Here is a 19,078-nt window from a genome sequence, read left to right as displayed (position 1 = left end):
GCGATTCCTTCCTTCGGTTAAATTAAATAAATAATAGTTTTAAAAAAACTAACAAAATGCGCTTTTGTAGAAAATCCAACTAAAAACAGAAAATAAATTTTAATTAATTCGAATTAAAAATAGTGTAAGAAAAAATGATTTTATTGTAAAAAAGCGTGAGGTGCATGTTATCAGTAGTTATATTTTAATTATTTTTTTAAATATTGAATTGTCATCGGTCCTTAATAAGTATACCAAATTTCGAGTTAATCCGACGTTTTGAACGGGGTCAAAATCATGTTCAAAGATTCCGTTATAAACATACATACATACGTCTGAAGCTAATAAAAGCGTATTAAAAAACAAAAGGATTACGCTCAAATGTGCTTTCGTAGCTGCTCTAATGTCGGACTATTACAATAAATTTTGCAGTATTTGTAAAATATCGCAGTATTTCTTACTCTATTCGGGAGTTGTGGTCGTAATAAAAACTACTTATACAGCTTAATCCCGCTTTTAAAATTACCGTTATCAATGTTTTATAGTATTCATGTCTTTGTAAACATTAAAAGAACGTCAGATGCGACGACGTGCGTGATGACGATTTGACATTATTCGTAAAAAAAACATTGCTTAATTAAAATGTGACAATACTCCAAATTTTATATTTACATCTACTTAAATCTTCGCATGTGATCGATGTGTATTTTAACCATTAAATAATGATGATTTTTTAAAGATTATCGTCTAATTCTTAAACGAAAACGGAAAATCTTGCAATTGCATAATATATGTGCTTATGTGACTTTAAATTCTAAGACTTAAACTATCACCAAACAATCGCCTTAACAAAAATACATATTTGTGGATTACCAATGTACATTGGATGTTACGTGAACAATGATCGCGTCAACCCTCGTACGTGTAATGAAAATACTTGAATATTTGTTAAGGATCACAGATTATACTTTATAATATTTAAGTTATCCCTCGCGTCGCAATTGAGACACGTACTGTATTCGTGGGTTGATGTTTTTTTTTTTTATATGAACATAGTATAACCGCTATTTTAAATTCGCATATTAATAATTACTTCAATTTTTTTTTTAGACTTTCACAAGAAATCTAAGACCGTACAGCCTTGATTTAACCGCGTTATTGATGAAGTGCTGCTTATTGACAGGTCAGACTCAGTATCTTTGTAAAAGAAATTTGGTATTCGGATACTGGCTATACTTATTCTTATCTCGTATAAGGCTTTGGCACACATATATCCTAGCCTGGATGTAGTCGAATGTAGAGCGTTTGTGCACTACCAGTGCTCGCCAATATACGACCATATTCACTTACACCGTAAGAATTAAATTTAAAAAAAAATTCAAAAAAAATAGTTTTTGATAGAGCTAATTAAATATTAAACAAAAAGCTTCAGCCAAATAAATTTCATATGAAGTTTATCTATCACGTTTACGATTCGTCTTTTCAAACCGAATGACTACATATTGCTCTAAAATGTATTATCTCTTAATTTTACTACATATGTCTGTAAATGGATAGTAACCACACGTTAATAAAAAAAAAAGTTCAATGTGTTCATTAAACAATACTAAAAATGAATCCAATACAATTGTAGTTTTCAAAACTTCGATATTAATTTGGCAGTCGTCTTAAACCAGTGTCTGTACCGCAGATAATCTGCTCTTGACCTTTACCATTAAGAATAGGAATGATATTCCATTTGAGAAATATATCGAGGCTTGAAAGGCAAACGTGACATAAGCGACAAGCTGATTTGTACATAAATGATAGGCAATAAACCATATTCGATGCGCAAAAAAAAATATATTTCTAGGTCTAAATCATTTCAATCCTACAGCTACTAGCTAGATTCTACTACTGCTAGATTCGTTATAATAAATTTTGTTTTCAGGTATTTCAACTTTAAATTAGTCTACTGTAAAGTTCACGCTTTGTCGCTTAGTCACTTTTGCCTTTCAAGCGTCGATATGTAGGTATTTTGTTTGCGTTTCAATCGACTCGGTTACTAAAGTTGTAAAGGTATCAAATGAATCTTACGAGAATTTCTAGTGGAACGTTGACCTGAAAAGTACATTATATGAGCCGAACTTCCTTAGTCTGAAGATTTTCACAATGAAAAGATTTAAGAAGTATTAAAAAAAATCGACCCTCACCGTTTACGAAATTCATTAGTTCATTAGTAGACCCGTCACTCTGTACAATCATCTATAAAATCCTTTCGAGTCGATATAAGCGGCACTTTTATTAGGTTTAAGTACATTCGGGCATTGTTCAAGACCGAGAGGGGAATGGGGTAGCCTTTTACTAGTCAATTATCAACTTTTAGTCCCTTACTTGTGCTTAAAGGCTCAGTTAATCTCGTTTTTTTTAATCGTACATTTTTAGGGAACTCTTAGGTTGGACGCGCGCGAATTCTTTTAGCTGTTAACTCTTGGCTTCAATATGTATTTAGCCTGCATTTAATATTATCTAATTTTAGTTCGCAATGTTTTGTGGCTTGATTTTTGTGTGTGCTCGCATCGGCTACTCAATTAATATCTAATCCTTCTGTAATCATTGTTTGTAGTTTGGAGAAGCTCTCTGGCCTAGAACTATGAACTTACTCGAGTCGTAAGAGATGAGTTCATATTTATCTCATTCTCCAGTAGCGCTGGCCACAGCCAAAACTTGATAGGGATTCGTTGGTAGTATTGATTTAATATCATAATTATAAATCATCATTTATTATATTATAATCAAGTATTTCTTAGACATTTTCGGACACCTCATTAAAGATGCTAATTAGTTAATACTTATTATTATTTTCGGTTCTATTTTATTCAATCGCTGGACAGTTTTGTTTTAAAAAGCTTATCATTTACTTCGTAACGTCTCGTTGCTCGTCTGATGCAAAACGTTTCTTGAAATTTATATACTCATATATCTATTCATATTCACATGATCTGCATCAACCAGTTTGAGACATGAGTTCGAATATCAGAAGAATCGGTCGTCAGAACAGAGCGGTCGTACCACACAAGAGTCCTCGGGATTAGCCTTGTTTCAATCAGTCGCCAATTATTTTTTCGTTTATTTATCAATAAAAATTATATTTGTTTCCTAACGTATATATTATGAGTTGAATCGAACATTTTGTAAATAAAATATAAAAAATAAATCGATTGTTTTTTTTTTTTAATTAAACACATCTTTAACCTAAAGGAAATAAAACTTGCAACATTGAAATAAAGATTTAATTACAATTGTTACATAATTTTTACTCATAATAATAATAATAATATTAATAGGTATATATTCTATAAATATCTATGTAGAACATTTAATATTAAGCGAATGTATTCGATTTGGTCACATAGTAATTTTGTTTCTAAGAATTCCTTTTTTGTTTAGTTTTTGAAAGCCTCGATCCATTTGATTGGATCACAAAAGCCAGGGCTGTCTTAATTTTTTTTATCGCGTCCGAAGTAAAAATATTAATTCAATCTAATAAATTGAAAGTATATCATTTATTTAAAAATAGAATTAAATTTCAATGTGAATAAAAAAGCGCCCTTGTTTCCATGATCGAATCTTAACAAATCTGTATACAATAAAATTATTATAAAGAATCGTTGTATAGTAAAGTAATCGTAAAAATGTTAAAAAACATTTTTATTTCTGTATGCAACCGCTCGATACAAACATTTTTATTCACACATAGAGAAATTGTTTTTTCTGTCGTAATTTAAAAAAAAACCGCTATAAGTAATCGGAAATCAATCTTAGTGCTGTTGTAAATATGTAGTAAATTTGGTTCGTTCTTCTTTTATTTATTTCAAGGCTATTGCACAGCTTCTCGTATAAATGTACTTATAATTAGATTGACAGCAGTTACTTCTTAAGGATCGGCTTGTAATCACCGAACGAGTGCGACGTGTGAAATATATCGGGTCAGATGCTTAGGTCGGGGTCATGTCCTCGTATCTAACGTTCTTAATTCGACATTTTGTGGAGAAGAAATGATTAATTGATATTAAAATAAAATTTAGCGTTTAATTAATACTAAAGATAAAGAAAGTTATTATTTTTATTTATATTATTCCCGAAAAATTTTGTTTTTGCCAACTCGTTACGGCGTGTCAAAGAAATGTCGAATGTACAATATTTCAATTTGCGAATGAATTCATTTAACGAAAATACATTCCGGAATATAATTTTATTTACAATGTATTCTAATTATAATAATTTGAAACAATATTTAAAAATTTAAATTTCGAAGTAATGTCAACAATGTCGCGTATACCTGCGAAACTGCCCTTAATACTTTGTACAATCCTCCACAAACTAAAATAGATAATCTACAAAACATTTTTTATATGTATATATACAAGACAACAACAATAATCAAATCGACGTCTTTTTATCATTATTTAGACATTAACAAAATTAAACGATAGTTTGCGTGAACAGGGAAATTTCTGTGTAAAACAAAATATCGACTGCTTTATTTAGTTTTTATTACTCTAAACAAATTTATATCTGGCACTTGAACTAAAGAAAGCCTAACGTTCAAATAAAATAAATGTTTGGAAGAACTTAACGAAACGTAGCTAATTATACATTGTAATAAGACCCTTAAAATACATTAAACTCGAGCCGACGAAACAAGGACATTCACATTTTCACTAAAACCAATCGTGGCTTCAACATTCACACATAAGTAATTGCGCTTTCATTTTGTCTATAAATAATTTGGATATTAATTCTGTTACAATCTTAAATCTATAAAAATACTGAGCAATGTCGATTCTATACAATATTTCGTTAGACATCTGAGTAGTAAATTACCGGTGACAACCATCGTTCAATTCACTAACAACGGTATAAAGTATTTACTTAATAGATTTCTTTATCATTATATGTGCATAATAGTTTAGGAATTTAAAATTACACTATGCGATAAACAAATAAACTTATTTACCAAATCAATTTAATTTTACAAAGGGTCTATCGACCTAGTCGTTTGTTAGGCGAGTTCTATTACCCTACGTATGCGTTGTCTTATCATAAGAATGAAAACGCTGTGCCACTGATGATGTCTTATAGGTTCAAGTTCGTTCCAGCGACCCAGCTCCCACGTGCTTTACCTGAAACAAAAAAAAAACACAAAATTTATTTCTATCATATCACTCCCAGAGCCCTAACACCTGTGCCGTTCGTTAGTTTTAAAACAATAAAAGTGTCCCTTAAAAAGAATAGCGGTATTTAAATTAACAAAAAAAAAACAAAAACAAAAAAAAATACATCTCGATGTCTGTTCCGATTCTATCGCAGCGTCGCCCGCCGCCGAGTTCACACATACAAAACCGAAAAAGAAAAAAAAATCTAAACCAATCGAGATGAGGTGACGAAACGCTCAGTCTCATTATCTGAGAATTTATTAACGAATCGTCCGGACCGGAAAACCGAAATGTGAAAGAAATAAAAATTCGACCTCGGCCGCGGTCATCTAAACTTTGTACGGCGTCAATGAAAAAAGAAGTCAAACGAGTTGTCCGGCCGACCTGCGACTGAATGAATCGGAGAGGGACCCGACTCAGGATCGAGCGATAAGACGAAAGATTAGAGCTTCGAAAAAAAGTAAAGCAGCTTTTAATGCTGTGGCAGTGTTGTGAATGAAGAGGATCCATTGAGATTCCGCGCCCACGCACGTTTGTAGATCCGCCACGTTATCTCTCTCTCCTCAACGAGACTCTCGGCGCTGCCCTCATGAAGTTTATCAACAACTCATTTCAGAAATTCACAATGACATCGAATTCTACTATTTCACTAAAAAAACTTAACTACTGCAAGCAGAAAACTAAATATTAACAGTCATTTAATGTGTTAGTTTAAAAATTAATCGGTTTTCTATGTCGGGACTCGTTATTGACATTAGATTCTACAAACCGATAAATTAATTCCGAGACGTTTTAATGGGATCCCACCGAAGTTTTAGGTACCGATATAATTCAGTGAAATAATAAGTTAAAACGATACAGGCATGTTATTTAAGCCGAAAACAAAAAACTGTCGATTTAAATCCATTCTTTTTGGGGGCTACTTTAAAAGAATACCGCGATAAGGAGTTATTTTCGCGTCAAGGAATTCGAGGGACAAAAAGGCGTGAAAACGAAAATAATACAAAAGGTTTATAGAAGTGAATTTGTGAGCGTTTGGCTTAAACAAAATTCTTGGCGAAGCCGTCCTGTGCGGCGACGTAGCCGGTGCGATTTATTATAATGAGACGAAGATGCCGGTGCTTCTTCTTAGAATACCTTTGATGGCTCTTAGAAAAAAAAAGAAACAAAAACTCGATGTGAAACTAAATAAATGTAAACTTTGTCTAATATCTCGAATTTGTCGTGAATCAGTAACTAACTATGCTACAGTAAACACGAATTTAAGAATCATACAAGATTATGTAACTTTACGTAAGTTACTTTTAAAACAAGACGAGGAGAAGGAAGAAAGATCCGAAAACGAATGTTTTCTGACATCACAACTTACAAGACCACGTCGAAAAACTATATTTGACTAATGCATTTTCACGACGCGTAATGTATTGCAATTAAAATCAGCTGGCGAAGTTAACGGTCCCGAGTGCCCCGGTGACAGGATTATTTAGCCACGAAATCCGAACTTACTAAAACAATTAGTGTGTATATTTAGCTTATGAATATTTACGCCTTTCGTTCACGTCGAGGTTGGAAAATCGAGGGAGGCATTTAATGTTATATTATTTAAAATCGTCTTTTTTTTCCCTACCTATGCTGATAGGCTTGGGAGGCTATTTCAGCTTCTCCTTGACGTGTAGGTGAGCTCACGGGGCTCTAACCGGGAGTGTTGCTAACACTGGCCCTAGCAAGAACAATGCTTCGCAGAATCTACCACCGGATCGGAAACGCGACCCACTGAGAAGATCCGGGAAGAAACTCAGTGGGCTATGTCTATGGGTTAATTCACTCGTCGAGCCCTTCGTTGTAAGCGACGGGTTCGACGAGAACGGTGATTAGTGCTTGTGGTACCTAAAAGCACCGTTAATGGATCGGGAGGATCCGTAATGACGTGTTTAGGGCGACGTCGACTGTTTACCATTCGGTCTACAGGATCGGGTATGTAAAATCGTCAATGTTTAATGTACCTACAAGTATGTTCGCTAAGTGTGTAAAGCTATGTGAACTAGCCGTACTACGTGAAGCTAAGCCGGTTGACTATGCCGATCCGTTGTTATGTCAGCTAAGCTAAGACTCTTTCACTTCACCTAGTGCACTCCTTAGGCACCTATTACTAAACTGCTTGTACAACACCAACTTAGTTTTCGCTTAGTTGTTGATTTGTACGCAACCACTTTCTAGTTTATTTATGACCAGCTTAGTTCAGATCAGGCTTTAAAGTCAGATTTGTTCGAATGATACATTCATTCTAATAAATTCATTCTAACATTCTAGAATGATTCATAACACAAAGTCATAGTTTTATAGCTCGGCAAATACTAGTACTACAAACGAATCTATATACATGAGATTTAAAAAAAGCATATCCGCCGTGTTGGTTCTTTATCGAGATATTATGATCATTTCGATTTCGGTCATCTTACACCCATGTAGGTATGTAAATGGATAGAAAAACTAATTTGGGCAGGTCAGTGGTGTATTGTACGTGGGCGTATGAAACTCGACGTTTCGACATTGACAAATGATGCGAGATTGCAATCTCGTCGCCCTCGAGCCGCGCTACTCCCTTCCGCCTTTAGTCAACTCCATTGTTTTCAATTACCGACATGACGTCCCGGCGCGAGCGGACCTCTGTTGCCAAACCGCAACTCTGTTTATGGCTTTCTCGGTATCTCAACTACGATCGCCCGTTTACGAGTTCGTCCCTCATTCGCGTGTGTGGGTCGAGATGCGTTTTAGCGGTCAACTTTATTTAATCAACAACTCACCGCTCGCCTAGTACTGCAAGAACCGCTTTCAGACGGCCGACGCGAAACCGTTGGGATGGTGAATGGAACTGGAATAGGAAACATTGATCCTTTTCACGTAACGTATTCACGGCTTAGCCTAACAACTGTTGAGAGGGTATCGCTTTTCATTATTTTTTACAGGAGTAACAACGAAAATATTACCTTTTATAGAAGGGTTTGAAGGCCGCAGAGCCTTCGTTGTGGTGAGGTTGATTAGGCTGATGGTTGGTCGGCGCGTGGTGTGGATTGTGATACGGGTCGCGCTGAGGTGACTGTTGGTGTCGAGGAAAGCAGTAGCCCGAGCCTCCGCCGCTACCCAGGGGATTCGCCACACTCGGAACTTTCATATTAGGTGGTGTTTGCGGTGGCGTATCTGTTTGCACATCAGGAAAAGCTGCCGGATGCACGCATGGGTGTTGTCCACTGTACTGGCTACCAGGAAATCCTCCGTAGCGACCGTAAGACCCGCTTGCAGGACTTGCCGCGGCGGTTGCAGGTAACGCAAATCCGTTCGAGCTACCGTCAATTGGTGCTGCTCTCTCGGGAGGTCCGTATGAGTGTTGAGGCCACGGCTGCGCGGCGGGAGGAGGCGTTTTGCAGGCTGCGGTGTCTGCCAGCGACCATATTTTCGGTTTGGAAGCCGGAATCGGCACCCCACAGTCTGAAGTTCTTTTAGATTCTTCCTTTATTCCGTAGCTCAGCAGCTGATGGTGCATCCCTTGCAGCATCTCGTCCCCTTTCCGCTCCTCATCTGTAAAGATAATCAGATTCATCGATCATATTTTGTGTCGGATCAGCAATAAACGCGAGCTCACTAGTCGTTGCGTACAGATTAGTCGTCATAGCCACCGTAGCTAACGCGACAACAATAAAGAGGGCTTAAAAGCGTTTTATGAAAAAATCAATAGGACACGGATCGTACAACCGACGTGACCATTACGAGCGAGACGTAAGTTTTAGCTCGTAAGATGCGAAATCTCCGATCACCCTTCGGGAAAGTCGTGTGAAAATACGTTTGGCGTGCAGTGACCCATTCGTTAAGTGGTTATCCGATTAGCGAAGTGAAAATACCACTTTGGGGCGCGACTCCCCTGCCGCGGGCGTGATGCCCGTTGAGATCCCTTTTGTATTTAAGCTGAGCATTTATTTCGCATTTTCCGACGAGGCCCGCGGCACGCCACTCAACAACGAAATATGCTATATGATTAAACGTCAAACAGTTTTCAAACCTCATAATAAAACGATACGAAATTTTAAATAACTGCTGGTGTACTTTGACATAGAAAACTTTACATGATTTGATAGAATCGTGCGTTTTCCTAAATTATATTTATTCAATCCTGAAAAGAAGCGCTATCGATTAATATTTAGATTTGTTTTTAAACAAAATTGTAAGTGTTCGATGTTTTTCGTTTTTAAATTCAATTAATGTACAATTACAAAAAAAAAAATGTTTATTCAAAGAATTTTGTACGGGCCTAAGTATTATCATAATGCTATTTCCCGCTGTAAAGTGGCTTTCGGGAGGTGCGGGGCGGTTTGGGCCTCTAATGAAATTCACAGACCCGTGAGCGTCGCGAGGGGAGCCTCTGAGGGGACGGGAAGGCGCGACCGCTCGACTTCATTCTCTTTATTCCATTTAATGCTGACTGCTCCTAGCTTTTAAGAGGGGTTATCCGCGTTGCCCTTCACTAAGGATAAATAGGGACGCCACTGATACTCGGCGCGAAGATATTTATCCGGCAAATTGTTTTAATTTTCATTGTATTAATCTAATAAAGGCCCACAACGGTCGGAGATAAGGCCGAAATTGACGGCCCTGCAATAACGGTTTGTGTTTAATGCAATGGTAACGTTATTCGTTTTACTTTTTAAATTTTTAAAAACCTTTGATGAATTATGGGTGTTTTAAATTTTATTTTAGTATTATCTCGCGTATGCCGCGAGAGTTTTCTTCTTTTTTGCTTTTTGAGTTGCTTTTTTTTTAATATTTATATTTTTTTACAAAATAACATATGAGAATTATAATGATCTCTATTATAAAAAAAATGCTAAGTCTAAAATGGCAAATTATCTACTTTCGTTGCTTTGATTTTATTTCAAATGATTAAATTATCTATAAGTTTCATGAATGCGAACTAATGCGAATAAGTTTGAATTTTTAAACAAAAGCAACGATATAAAATCGGAGCCGTGGAACCGCGACAATAAAAGTTCAATCAACTATTCGCGGCCGATAGTGAGGGAAATCTGCAATAAATATTTATCGGGCACCGGGTCCTATCCCCGAATATGCAAACCGCCGATTTATTGACGTGACGACAAACACGTATCGGAGGGAAGAATCGTGGAAATAGTAGCAGCTCGTGCGCTGATGTATACGTTTTTCTCTCTTGTGTATTTTAGTTGTCGAACCTCGGGGTGAAGTGAAGCATAATAAAAACTCGTCTCAGTCGCTTAGGGCGTCTAACAACCCCGTTCTCCCCGCAGCGTTCCCACTTTAAGTAATTTACTCCGTGTTTGGAGTAATCCCTTACTTTAATGTCGTTTATTTCACACATAAACTTTCCTTTTGTCGCTAATATTTTTACAGAAATCAGGTATGCACCTATGTATTTTGAAAATCAAAAAGCATACAGTCGATTAAAGAAATACCCTTGAAATTATCAAGAGTTTCATGCCGAACATTTTTTTATTGCCTTTGTAGGCAGACGAGCATACGGCCCACCTGATGGTAAGTGGTCACCGTCGCTCATGGACGTCAGCAATGCCAGAGGCAGAGCCAAGCCGCTGCCTTCCATGAAGTACTCTCCGCAAGCCTCGTTTGAAGAAGGACATGTCATAGCGCTCGGAAAACACAGTGGAGGGGAGTTCATTCCAAAGCCGGATGGTACGTGGCAAAAAAGATCTTTGGAAACGCACTGTCGATGAATGCAGCGGTTCCAGGTAATATGGATCAACTCTGCTCCGATGGCGGGAGGTGCGATGATAAAAAGGATATGAGGGAATTTAATTGGTGCGAATGTTTTAGTTAAATCAGAACGAATGGGTACATCGATAGCAGCTGTAGTGCGTTCCTGCAAGCCCGGTCTGCAGTTTACGGCTGAAGTCGCTGCGATTTATTGCTCCTTGTACAAACCACCTCCGGCCGGCGCTATTCCGTTTGTGTCCCAACACTCACAACGCGTTTTCCATTAACGCGTTTCGGATTAATATTGTGTTCGCAACGCGTGCGCGCTCGTGACAAAAATTAACATTTATTACTGGGGTCCGGTAAAATGAAGCTTTTATTCATGAGCGGCTTAGCGCGCGATAGTTCGCTATGTTTGTTTGCCGATGTCGGACGACGTTCGCGACCTATGGACCGCGTGCGAACACTGCACCGTTGGCTTTGTTCGGAACGACTTAAAATGATATATCGCGCGTCACTAACATTGACGTTTCAGTAAAAGAATTGCGTTACGAATGAGTAAGGGTTCGTTTTGCTCATTCGTACCTACATAGGTTATATCGATTGTGTAGATATTATGTTTTTAAGGTTTAAATTTGATGCGTCATAAAATGAAAACTGATGAAGTATTCAAACAAACAAAAGTGCTCACGTTATTAATTGTTACCTACTACTAATGGAAACATATCACATTTCAAAAATACCTATTTATCTATTATATACCTAGATATTTTTAATTTTGGTTACGTACGTTTAACTTTAATTACGACAATAATTATTTAACAACGCACAATCAGAAGTAAATAAAAACACGTAATATAATCCCCGTACTTGAACTTCTGCGTTAAAAGAAAATTTAAAATAATTGTAAAATTTAGGTCGAATTGCTTGTTGGAAAAACAAATTTTTCAAATTCACAATTCGAAAAACCTTTAAAATAAATTAATCTGCTTAAGTTTAGTAAGTCAAGTCAGTAAGTCAAAGTCTCGTCAAAGCTGTCCAAATAACCTATTTTTATTATTGAAATAACTTATAGAATATATATTAATCTAATTCAATTAGATATCATTAAGATATTTATCTAATTCAATAAGAACAATGTCACACAGACATTCATAACATACATCGGACGACGGTAGTTCTCATAGATGTGTGAAGTTTCATTATTAACAGTATTTCGTGCCCCCAGCGGTGATGCTGGCGGCAAGCGCGACGCCTTTCAAACCGCGAATTAAGTACACTTCTACTACAACAATAGTGGGCTTCATTACAAGAGCGTATGCCGGGCGTCAGCCGCGCGTCATCCGTGACGCCCTCTCGTCCTGCTTCCATTAGAGCCGTGAAGTTTGCAATGAAAACACTCCTACTCGAAATCATCTTCATTGTAATAACGTCCACTTATAATTTATGTCGACGACAACCAAAACTAAAGCCGCCCTCTCGAAGCGTTCTCACGTACCGTGCCTAATGCGCGTCTGGATTTTATGATTGCATTCAACATAACGATTACGGGAAATCGAATCAAAACGATCTAAAAAGACACGAGTACCTACGAATCGATCCCGAAAATCAAACACAACGAACCTGTAACAATAAAGAATGTTGAAAAAGGGTTCCACATTAAATTGGAACACATTATAAATCCCCAAAACCGTACTTACTTACTTTCCGACGGAATATCCTCATAAAAGAAACGATCCACGAACTCGACAAATCCTTTGGCAAGAACATGAAGTAGGGCAGTTCGTCAGACAAGCCGAACGCGACCTCCGCGTGGCACCCCGTTCTACCAACGAACGGAAGACGCGTTATATGAAATTTGGGCCTCGGCGCCGCCCACTTTACTACGAATAGGAAATCCGGGAGCGAGAAGCGGTTACGCACAGTTACACGCCTGAGACCCTCCTCTCCCCGACACCCGCGCCCCGCTCTTACCCTCACCTCCTCTCGATGCCGTACACCCTGCGGGCCACATCCCTCAACCACGATATGCCAATTCACTCGACGATTTATACACCGACAAAATTAAAGCAATTTTAAATGGTTAACAACGCCGGCGTAATTCGTACATGGAAATAAACACGCACTACTCACATTTAACAGAACAAGCGAGGTAACATTAAATTATTGTCATTCGCAGTCGCAACTAGTAAATAACAACTATCGGACAGTTCATAGGTGGTAATTCGCATAGCAGAGTTGGGAGTTACGTAATTATAGGCAGGGGATGAAGCGTTAAGGCAACAACCGACACTCGACCGACTATTATCAATTTGAAAATAGAAACATCCTTATTTTTGAATTTTCCAGCGAGTGTTGTTTGTTGCGAAAAGACAAAACTCAACGAACCTTTGTGGGATTTAAGTTTATCGTCTTGGTCATCTTTGTCCTTCTCCTCGTCTGAGAGCATCGTGTCGTCGTCATCATCTGCCTTGTTTTTTGGCTCCCACGTCATCTTGTTTTCCTTTTTAAGTCGTCGGCGTGCGTTCGCGAACCACGTCGAGACTTGTGTCAGCGTCATCTTAGTTATGATAGCGAGCATAATTTTCTCCCCTTTCGTGGGGTAAGGGTTCTTCTTGTGTTCGTTGAGCCACGCTTTAAGGGTGGCTGTCGATTCTCTAGTAGCATTCTTCCGTCTCGCAGCTAAATCGTAACCGGCTCCGTATCTGTTGACAAACATGCATATACTTACACACCTAAAAGCGAAACGCTTCCGACCTTATATGATACCAATTCGCAGTTACATTGAGTTTCGGAAGAGAACTCATTTACATGAGCGATGTGGTTTTTGATTCTAGAGCTGCTAATGTAATAATTAGAAGAGTGGCATTTTTAATTATCATTGAAAGAGATTCTGCGCATAATAAAATGAACAAAGTTAAATCCGGAATATTATTACAGCAAATTGAATAACAAACGACTTCACTGAACAGTGTCATTCATACGTCGAAATGTTTACAGCGGGCAATAAAGTGGCTTTTAAATTTGCAACAGATAGGCGTTTTATATGAGGCAATAGATTTCTCGTTACGACGGCAAAAATAAAGCTTCCGCGGCACGAAGCGACATTCGGAACTGTTTTTAAGAGCTCGTTTCCCATTTGCAGCCGCGATCCAGGAATGATCGTGATGAATACGAGCATTTCATTGACCCATTGAGCGTGGAGCCGCCGATTTTATCATAATTGACTTTGGTTTACACATTAAAGCGGCAAGTGTACCTTAAAAAATTAAGTAAATAGATTTTGTCTCGAAACAATTTTCGGATTTCACTTTAGACATCTACGCAATATTAATATGGAGGATAAAACGACGGTATCGCGTCCGATAGCCATTTTTATTTCGGTAAATGTTAATCTTGTGATTTAAGCGTCTTGAGAGTTATCTTTTGTTTAAAAGGCGGTTCGTTGCATCTCGGCTGCAATTGCAGGGCGGTGCAGCGCAGGCGTGGGTGGTGTGGGCGTTCACGACATCAATCGATAGCGACGCCATCTTGCGCGCGGACGACACCGGTATTGCTAGTTGCTGATGACCTCCGGCCATGCACAGACCTCTTGAGCTGCATCTCACAGCCGAATTATTTCTGAGTTTCAAGTTTTAACGTAACGTAATACGAGCGTACGGAATTGTCTTAGTAACTTTCAATTAAAAAAAATACAAAAGCGAATAGTGTTTGTGCCGGAGGCGCGTACACACAAAGCCTTTAAATCGAGCCGCATTAGTTTGAACACGAATAAGCTCTTTTGAAATCTATGTCGGTCGAGGAGTCGCGCGGCGACGTTTAGGAGAACAGCGCTTTATTGCTTTAATATTTTGTTTGCACGTATGGTTTTCAGCGTTAAGTTCGCTTCAAAAGTTTCGATGCCGAGTTACGTTAATTAATTAGGACAGTCCGTTCGACGCTCGCGTCTCGAGAACACGTGCATTCGATTTAGAGAATGTTAATACTTTCATGGGCGGAAACGCTTTTATATCCCACCTAATTTGTTGATTTCAAGTCACTTTAACATATTTAATCATTCGTGACGTATCCTGGATTAATGAAACTGGAATTTGATTTGTGGCTTTTTTCAATCTCACGTGAACATTACTTTTTAGAAAACTTTATCATTTTACGTAAGCAGTTCTTTTTTAATTCCTTTCCGGCGCGCTTACTCAACTTGAATCTTGAGGTCGAAGTTACAATTCAGTTGAAGTGAGATAGATATATATTATCTGTCATTTCAAAACTCACGATAGCTTCGAAGTGCCTACGAACTAACTACAAATAGTTAAACAAATTTATAAATTTTTCTATAGTTAAAATACAACGACAAGTCCGCGGCGCAATGAAAAGCGTTGTAGGGCGGGCGGTTACAGTAACAACCGTTGCTACATATTTGAGCTCGAGGAGCATTCAATTCGCGGTATCGGAGGTTTACGATCTGCCCGCTCGGGGGAAACGGGACGCCCTCCCGTATCTAGAGAGGTGATGTTTTATCGATATCGAAACATTGACAACTATCGATAAATTCGAATTTCATTTTCTATTAAAATAATTCGAATACACGCTCGCGATTCCGATCTTACGTCGATTATCATTCATTTTAGAAAATATTTAACACGTGAACGCCATATGAAAAATCGAGCATTTTCATTCAGGCCACGGTGCTCACCCGTGAGCCATATAAGGGTTCCAACACAAACGCTTCCTACAAGCCACAGATTGCAGTTAACAAACAAAACGCGTATGGAAGTGAGCCCTATGGCCCATAGCTTGTAGGAACTTGTAGTTTTTATCAAGGTGATATAGCCTTCTAAAATATTTTAAAAAGTACACGGTAAAAGTCGCTAATTTTTATCTTACGTGGAAATTATCTCATTTTATAAATTTTATAACATGAAAATCTCAAGTTGATAAAAATTACTGATACCCAAATTTTGGCTAAATGGTATAATATAATAATGGTATAATATATAAAGTGCTCAATGTGTTAAATTTTGAATTCAATTGAATTAACTCTTAATTTAGACTTCAGTACATAATATTAATAGTGTAAATCAGATGAGAAATGGACTAAGTTAATTTTTATGCTATCGATACTAAGCATATTATATAGCCAGTACATCTCTATCGTATGACTATGTATGTGTGACAAGTGCGCGTATATATGTAACAGGGTCCCGAGGGAGGCTCGGGTCGCATTAGAATTAGGATCCTGAACTGAAGCGCGGTAAGGCGTTTCGGAACTGTTGCCTTTATTTGATGTTGATTTCAAACGAAGTTTCGTCGTATGTTACAGGCAAACTGTATACACTTAGGACGTTTTTAAAAAAACAAAAAATATCTCATTTAAATCTCAAATATAATAATATCTAATATAACCATGAAATTTCAACACAAACTCACTAGAGTACAAAAATTGAAATCCCAAATAAATTTATCAGATACATACTAAAACTATGTATATAAATTGTATAATAAAACTCAATGTTTTGGTATATTAAACGCTAATACTACATAACAAATCGATTTCAAACAAAAATCAAAGTATAAAACTGTAAAACATGATTTAATAAATAAAAAAATGTAAGCAGTCCTGAAGAGTCGTTTACAAATGAGCCCCGAAAACTCACATAAGTGTCGCCTGAATGAGTATTCTCGTTAACAAACGCTCTTTATTTGGTTTATTTAAAAAAGTAACAACCCAAATCGGTTGGCACACAAATAATTCCCTGAGCGAGCTACGTCGCACGCTCGGGGCGCGGTAATTTCCTGCGTATTTTGATCTCAATGGTGCGGTACAAGTGCTCCCTTCTCTCTTTTCTCTAATTTTTGTACGTTTTCTGTGCTCGAGACTTGTGTTTAAAAATAGCTGAGTAATTTTTCATTTTGGCGCGCGACGGGCGTGGCAGATTACAGGCTGTTCCAAATAATACGCAACGCAACGGTACTTAACTCAAGTACGCTCCCGCTCTCCGTCCGTTCCTTATACGTATATATGATTTTCACTGTTCTCGTACCTTTGTTTGGCTATTTATTCGGTCCGATAAACGAATTATTGTGAGCCCGTAACGTTTTTATGACTCTCCCCCGTGAAGTTTTTGTTTTCGAATGAATTCACAATTTTATAAGCAGTCGCGTTACGGGCCGAATGTATTTTGCGGTGTCGCGTTTCGTGTTTCAAATCGTAGTAAATTTATTAAAGGGAAGTGCGTCGTTTATTGTAATACTGTTATCGATCATCCTATGAGTGAGTTGGATCGGTGAACAATTATGCGAGAGCGCCGAGACTGCTATATATCACAGGGTATTTCCGTACGACTCGTCCCGGCGCGGCACTGCCGTGTCTTTTTTACGCATAAAAACTAATGTCCCCTCTAATTATTTTTAGATTACAACGCACCGTATGCTATATATTAAAACGAGCGCGGCCGAATTGTCAGCATAACTTTGCTTTGATGTATCATGATTTGTTTTTATTTTCGGACAGTTTCATAGTGATTCATGGCCGGATAAATTTCAAGTGCCCCGTGAAACGTGTATTTAATTGATGCTTCCGCATAATGCATTGTTATGACAGTTTCATGACGGCTGTCGCCGATTTATATACGCGTCGTCAAAAATAAAAATTTGTATACGATTTACCGTGGATTCACCCTTGTTCGACACGTTTGACGGGTTGATAAGTTTGCCGAAAACCGTCAAAGCAATGCGTCGACCGATCGCGTTTCAAAGAAAAACTGTGAATTAATCAGAGACTAGCGCGAATGGATGTGGCGTCATTCGTCTCTGTCAGGTTCGCGGGTGGATATGTGTCGAAATGAGAAGGCGAACCGTCGGGAGTGGTTACTCAGTCATTTGTCCCTTGTGGACGACACGCACTGCCTAACGCACGGGTGTGTGTGAACATACCTTTACCCATGACTTACGTATCTCAATTTTTTTAATGGGAGGTATTAGTGTTTAAATACCAGCTCATAGTGCAACTTAATAGCGTATTTAGACTTTCTTGGCTTTTTTTATTTTGAATGTATGTCGTTGCATTGAGCCGCGCAGGATGACTAATTGATTTTTAACACGTTTTTATTGCAAATTACTTCGTTTTATATGGAACTCTAAAACTAACTAATTATTTTATAGGAACATTTCTCGAGAAAACATTCCATAAATGGAGGCCGATAAGAAGAGCCTTAATAATAAAGTGTATTTAAAATAAACAAGTCCGCTGATAAACTAGAAATTAAAGTCTAGACATCCAACTTGGTGGTAGTACACATATGTTTCTTCTGATAGCTGGAGATCTATTTACGACAATTTCACTAATTCGAATTAATTGAGACATAAAACTCAAATATCGCTCTGATAAAACCCACAATTAACCCACGAATCTCTTATAGAAGCGCGCACAATATAATTAAATGAAAATTTATTCATGCCACTCTTCGTAGAATAAATATATCGCTCACTAAAAAATCATCTGAACCGAAACGTACAATGCAATAAGGACGGGGCTACATGTGCGCAACATAACAAATATTTATTAAAATCAACACGTTTCGCCAAATACAAAACACGAGCCTTTCGCATTGCAATCTATTAGAGAGATAAGTTTCGATAGGGAGGCATTATGTTAATCCGTGCAGGGCGTTGGCTTTATCTAAAGTGGTACGGGCGTTTGGACCACTGGGGCCTCGTGGACCCCGGGGACTTACCCGTAGGCCGCCAGCGTCGGGTCGTAGGGGTAGTAGCCGCCGGAGGGCTGCAAGCCTGCCGACGTCCACGCAGACATCTCCCCGCCGCTCTCCTTCAGCGCGTAAGGGTTACTCTGAAACATCGCACCGTGCAATTAACGACACACAGAAAGTAAATCATCATCATAGTCGGTTACTTATAGCAGAGCAGTCGTGGTCATGTGGAATTCATGTTTATTAATTAAATATTGAAACGCATTAACATATTTTATTTTATACAGTTAATTTCTGAGAGCTTTCTTCGTTAAATACAGCGCGTATTAATGATCTTATTCTGGGCTATGATGTATTCATTTTTATTTTATTTAATATATTTTGTACATACAGCTGTTAGAAAAAAACACGACAATAAGGATACAGAGTACAAGGGCACTACTTATTTCATGTTGAAAT

The 19,078-nt window shown here is 37.8% G+C and overlaps 1 protein-coding gene across 4 annotated transcripts in view; it reads right to left on the bottom strand.

Moving 5' to 3' along the window:
• Window positions 1-3,237: 3,237 nt before the first annotated feature.
• The window catches only part of LOC101745000 (homeobox protein araucan), a 132,590-nt gene continuing 116,749 nt past the window's right edge, over window positions 3,238-19,078 (bottom strand). For 2 of the 4 annotated variants that reach the window (XM_038011140.2, XM_062668443.1), the window contains exons 3-6: window positions 18,647-18,759; window positions 13,302-13,618; window positions 8,165-8,753; window positions 3,238-5,144 (exon numbers count right to left, since the gene is read on the bottom strand). In XM_038011140.2, the coding sequence (XP_037867068.1) occupies window positions 5,141-5,144; window positions 8,165-8,753; window positions 13,302-13,618; window positions 18,647-18,759 (1,023 nt within the window). In that variant the 3' untranslated portion in view covers window positions 3,238-5,140. Of the gene's footprint in view, window positions 5,145-7,979; window positions 8,050-8,164; window positions 8,754-13,301; window positions 13,619-18,646; window positions 18,760-19,078 lie in introns of those variants that run through there. The other 2 variants (XM_062668432.1, XM_062668437.1) reach the window with 1 other exon arrangement.

The sequence above is a fragment of the Bombyx mori genome, chromosome 1, assembly GCF_030269925.1.
Source record: "Bombyx mori chromosome 1, ASM3026992v2".
NCBI classification, from domain to species: domain Eukaryota; kingdom Metazoa; phylum Arthropoda; class Insecta; order Lepidoptera; family Bombycidae; genus Bombyx; species Bombyx mori.
The sequence above is the reverse complement of the archived record's forward strand: the minus strand, read 5'-3'. Positions and strand labels throughout refer to the sequence as shown.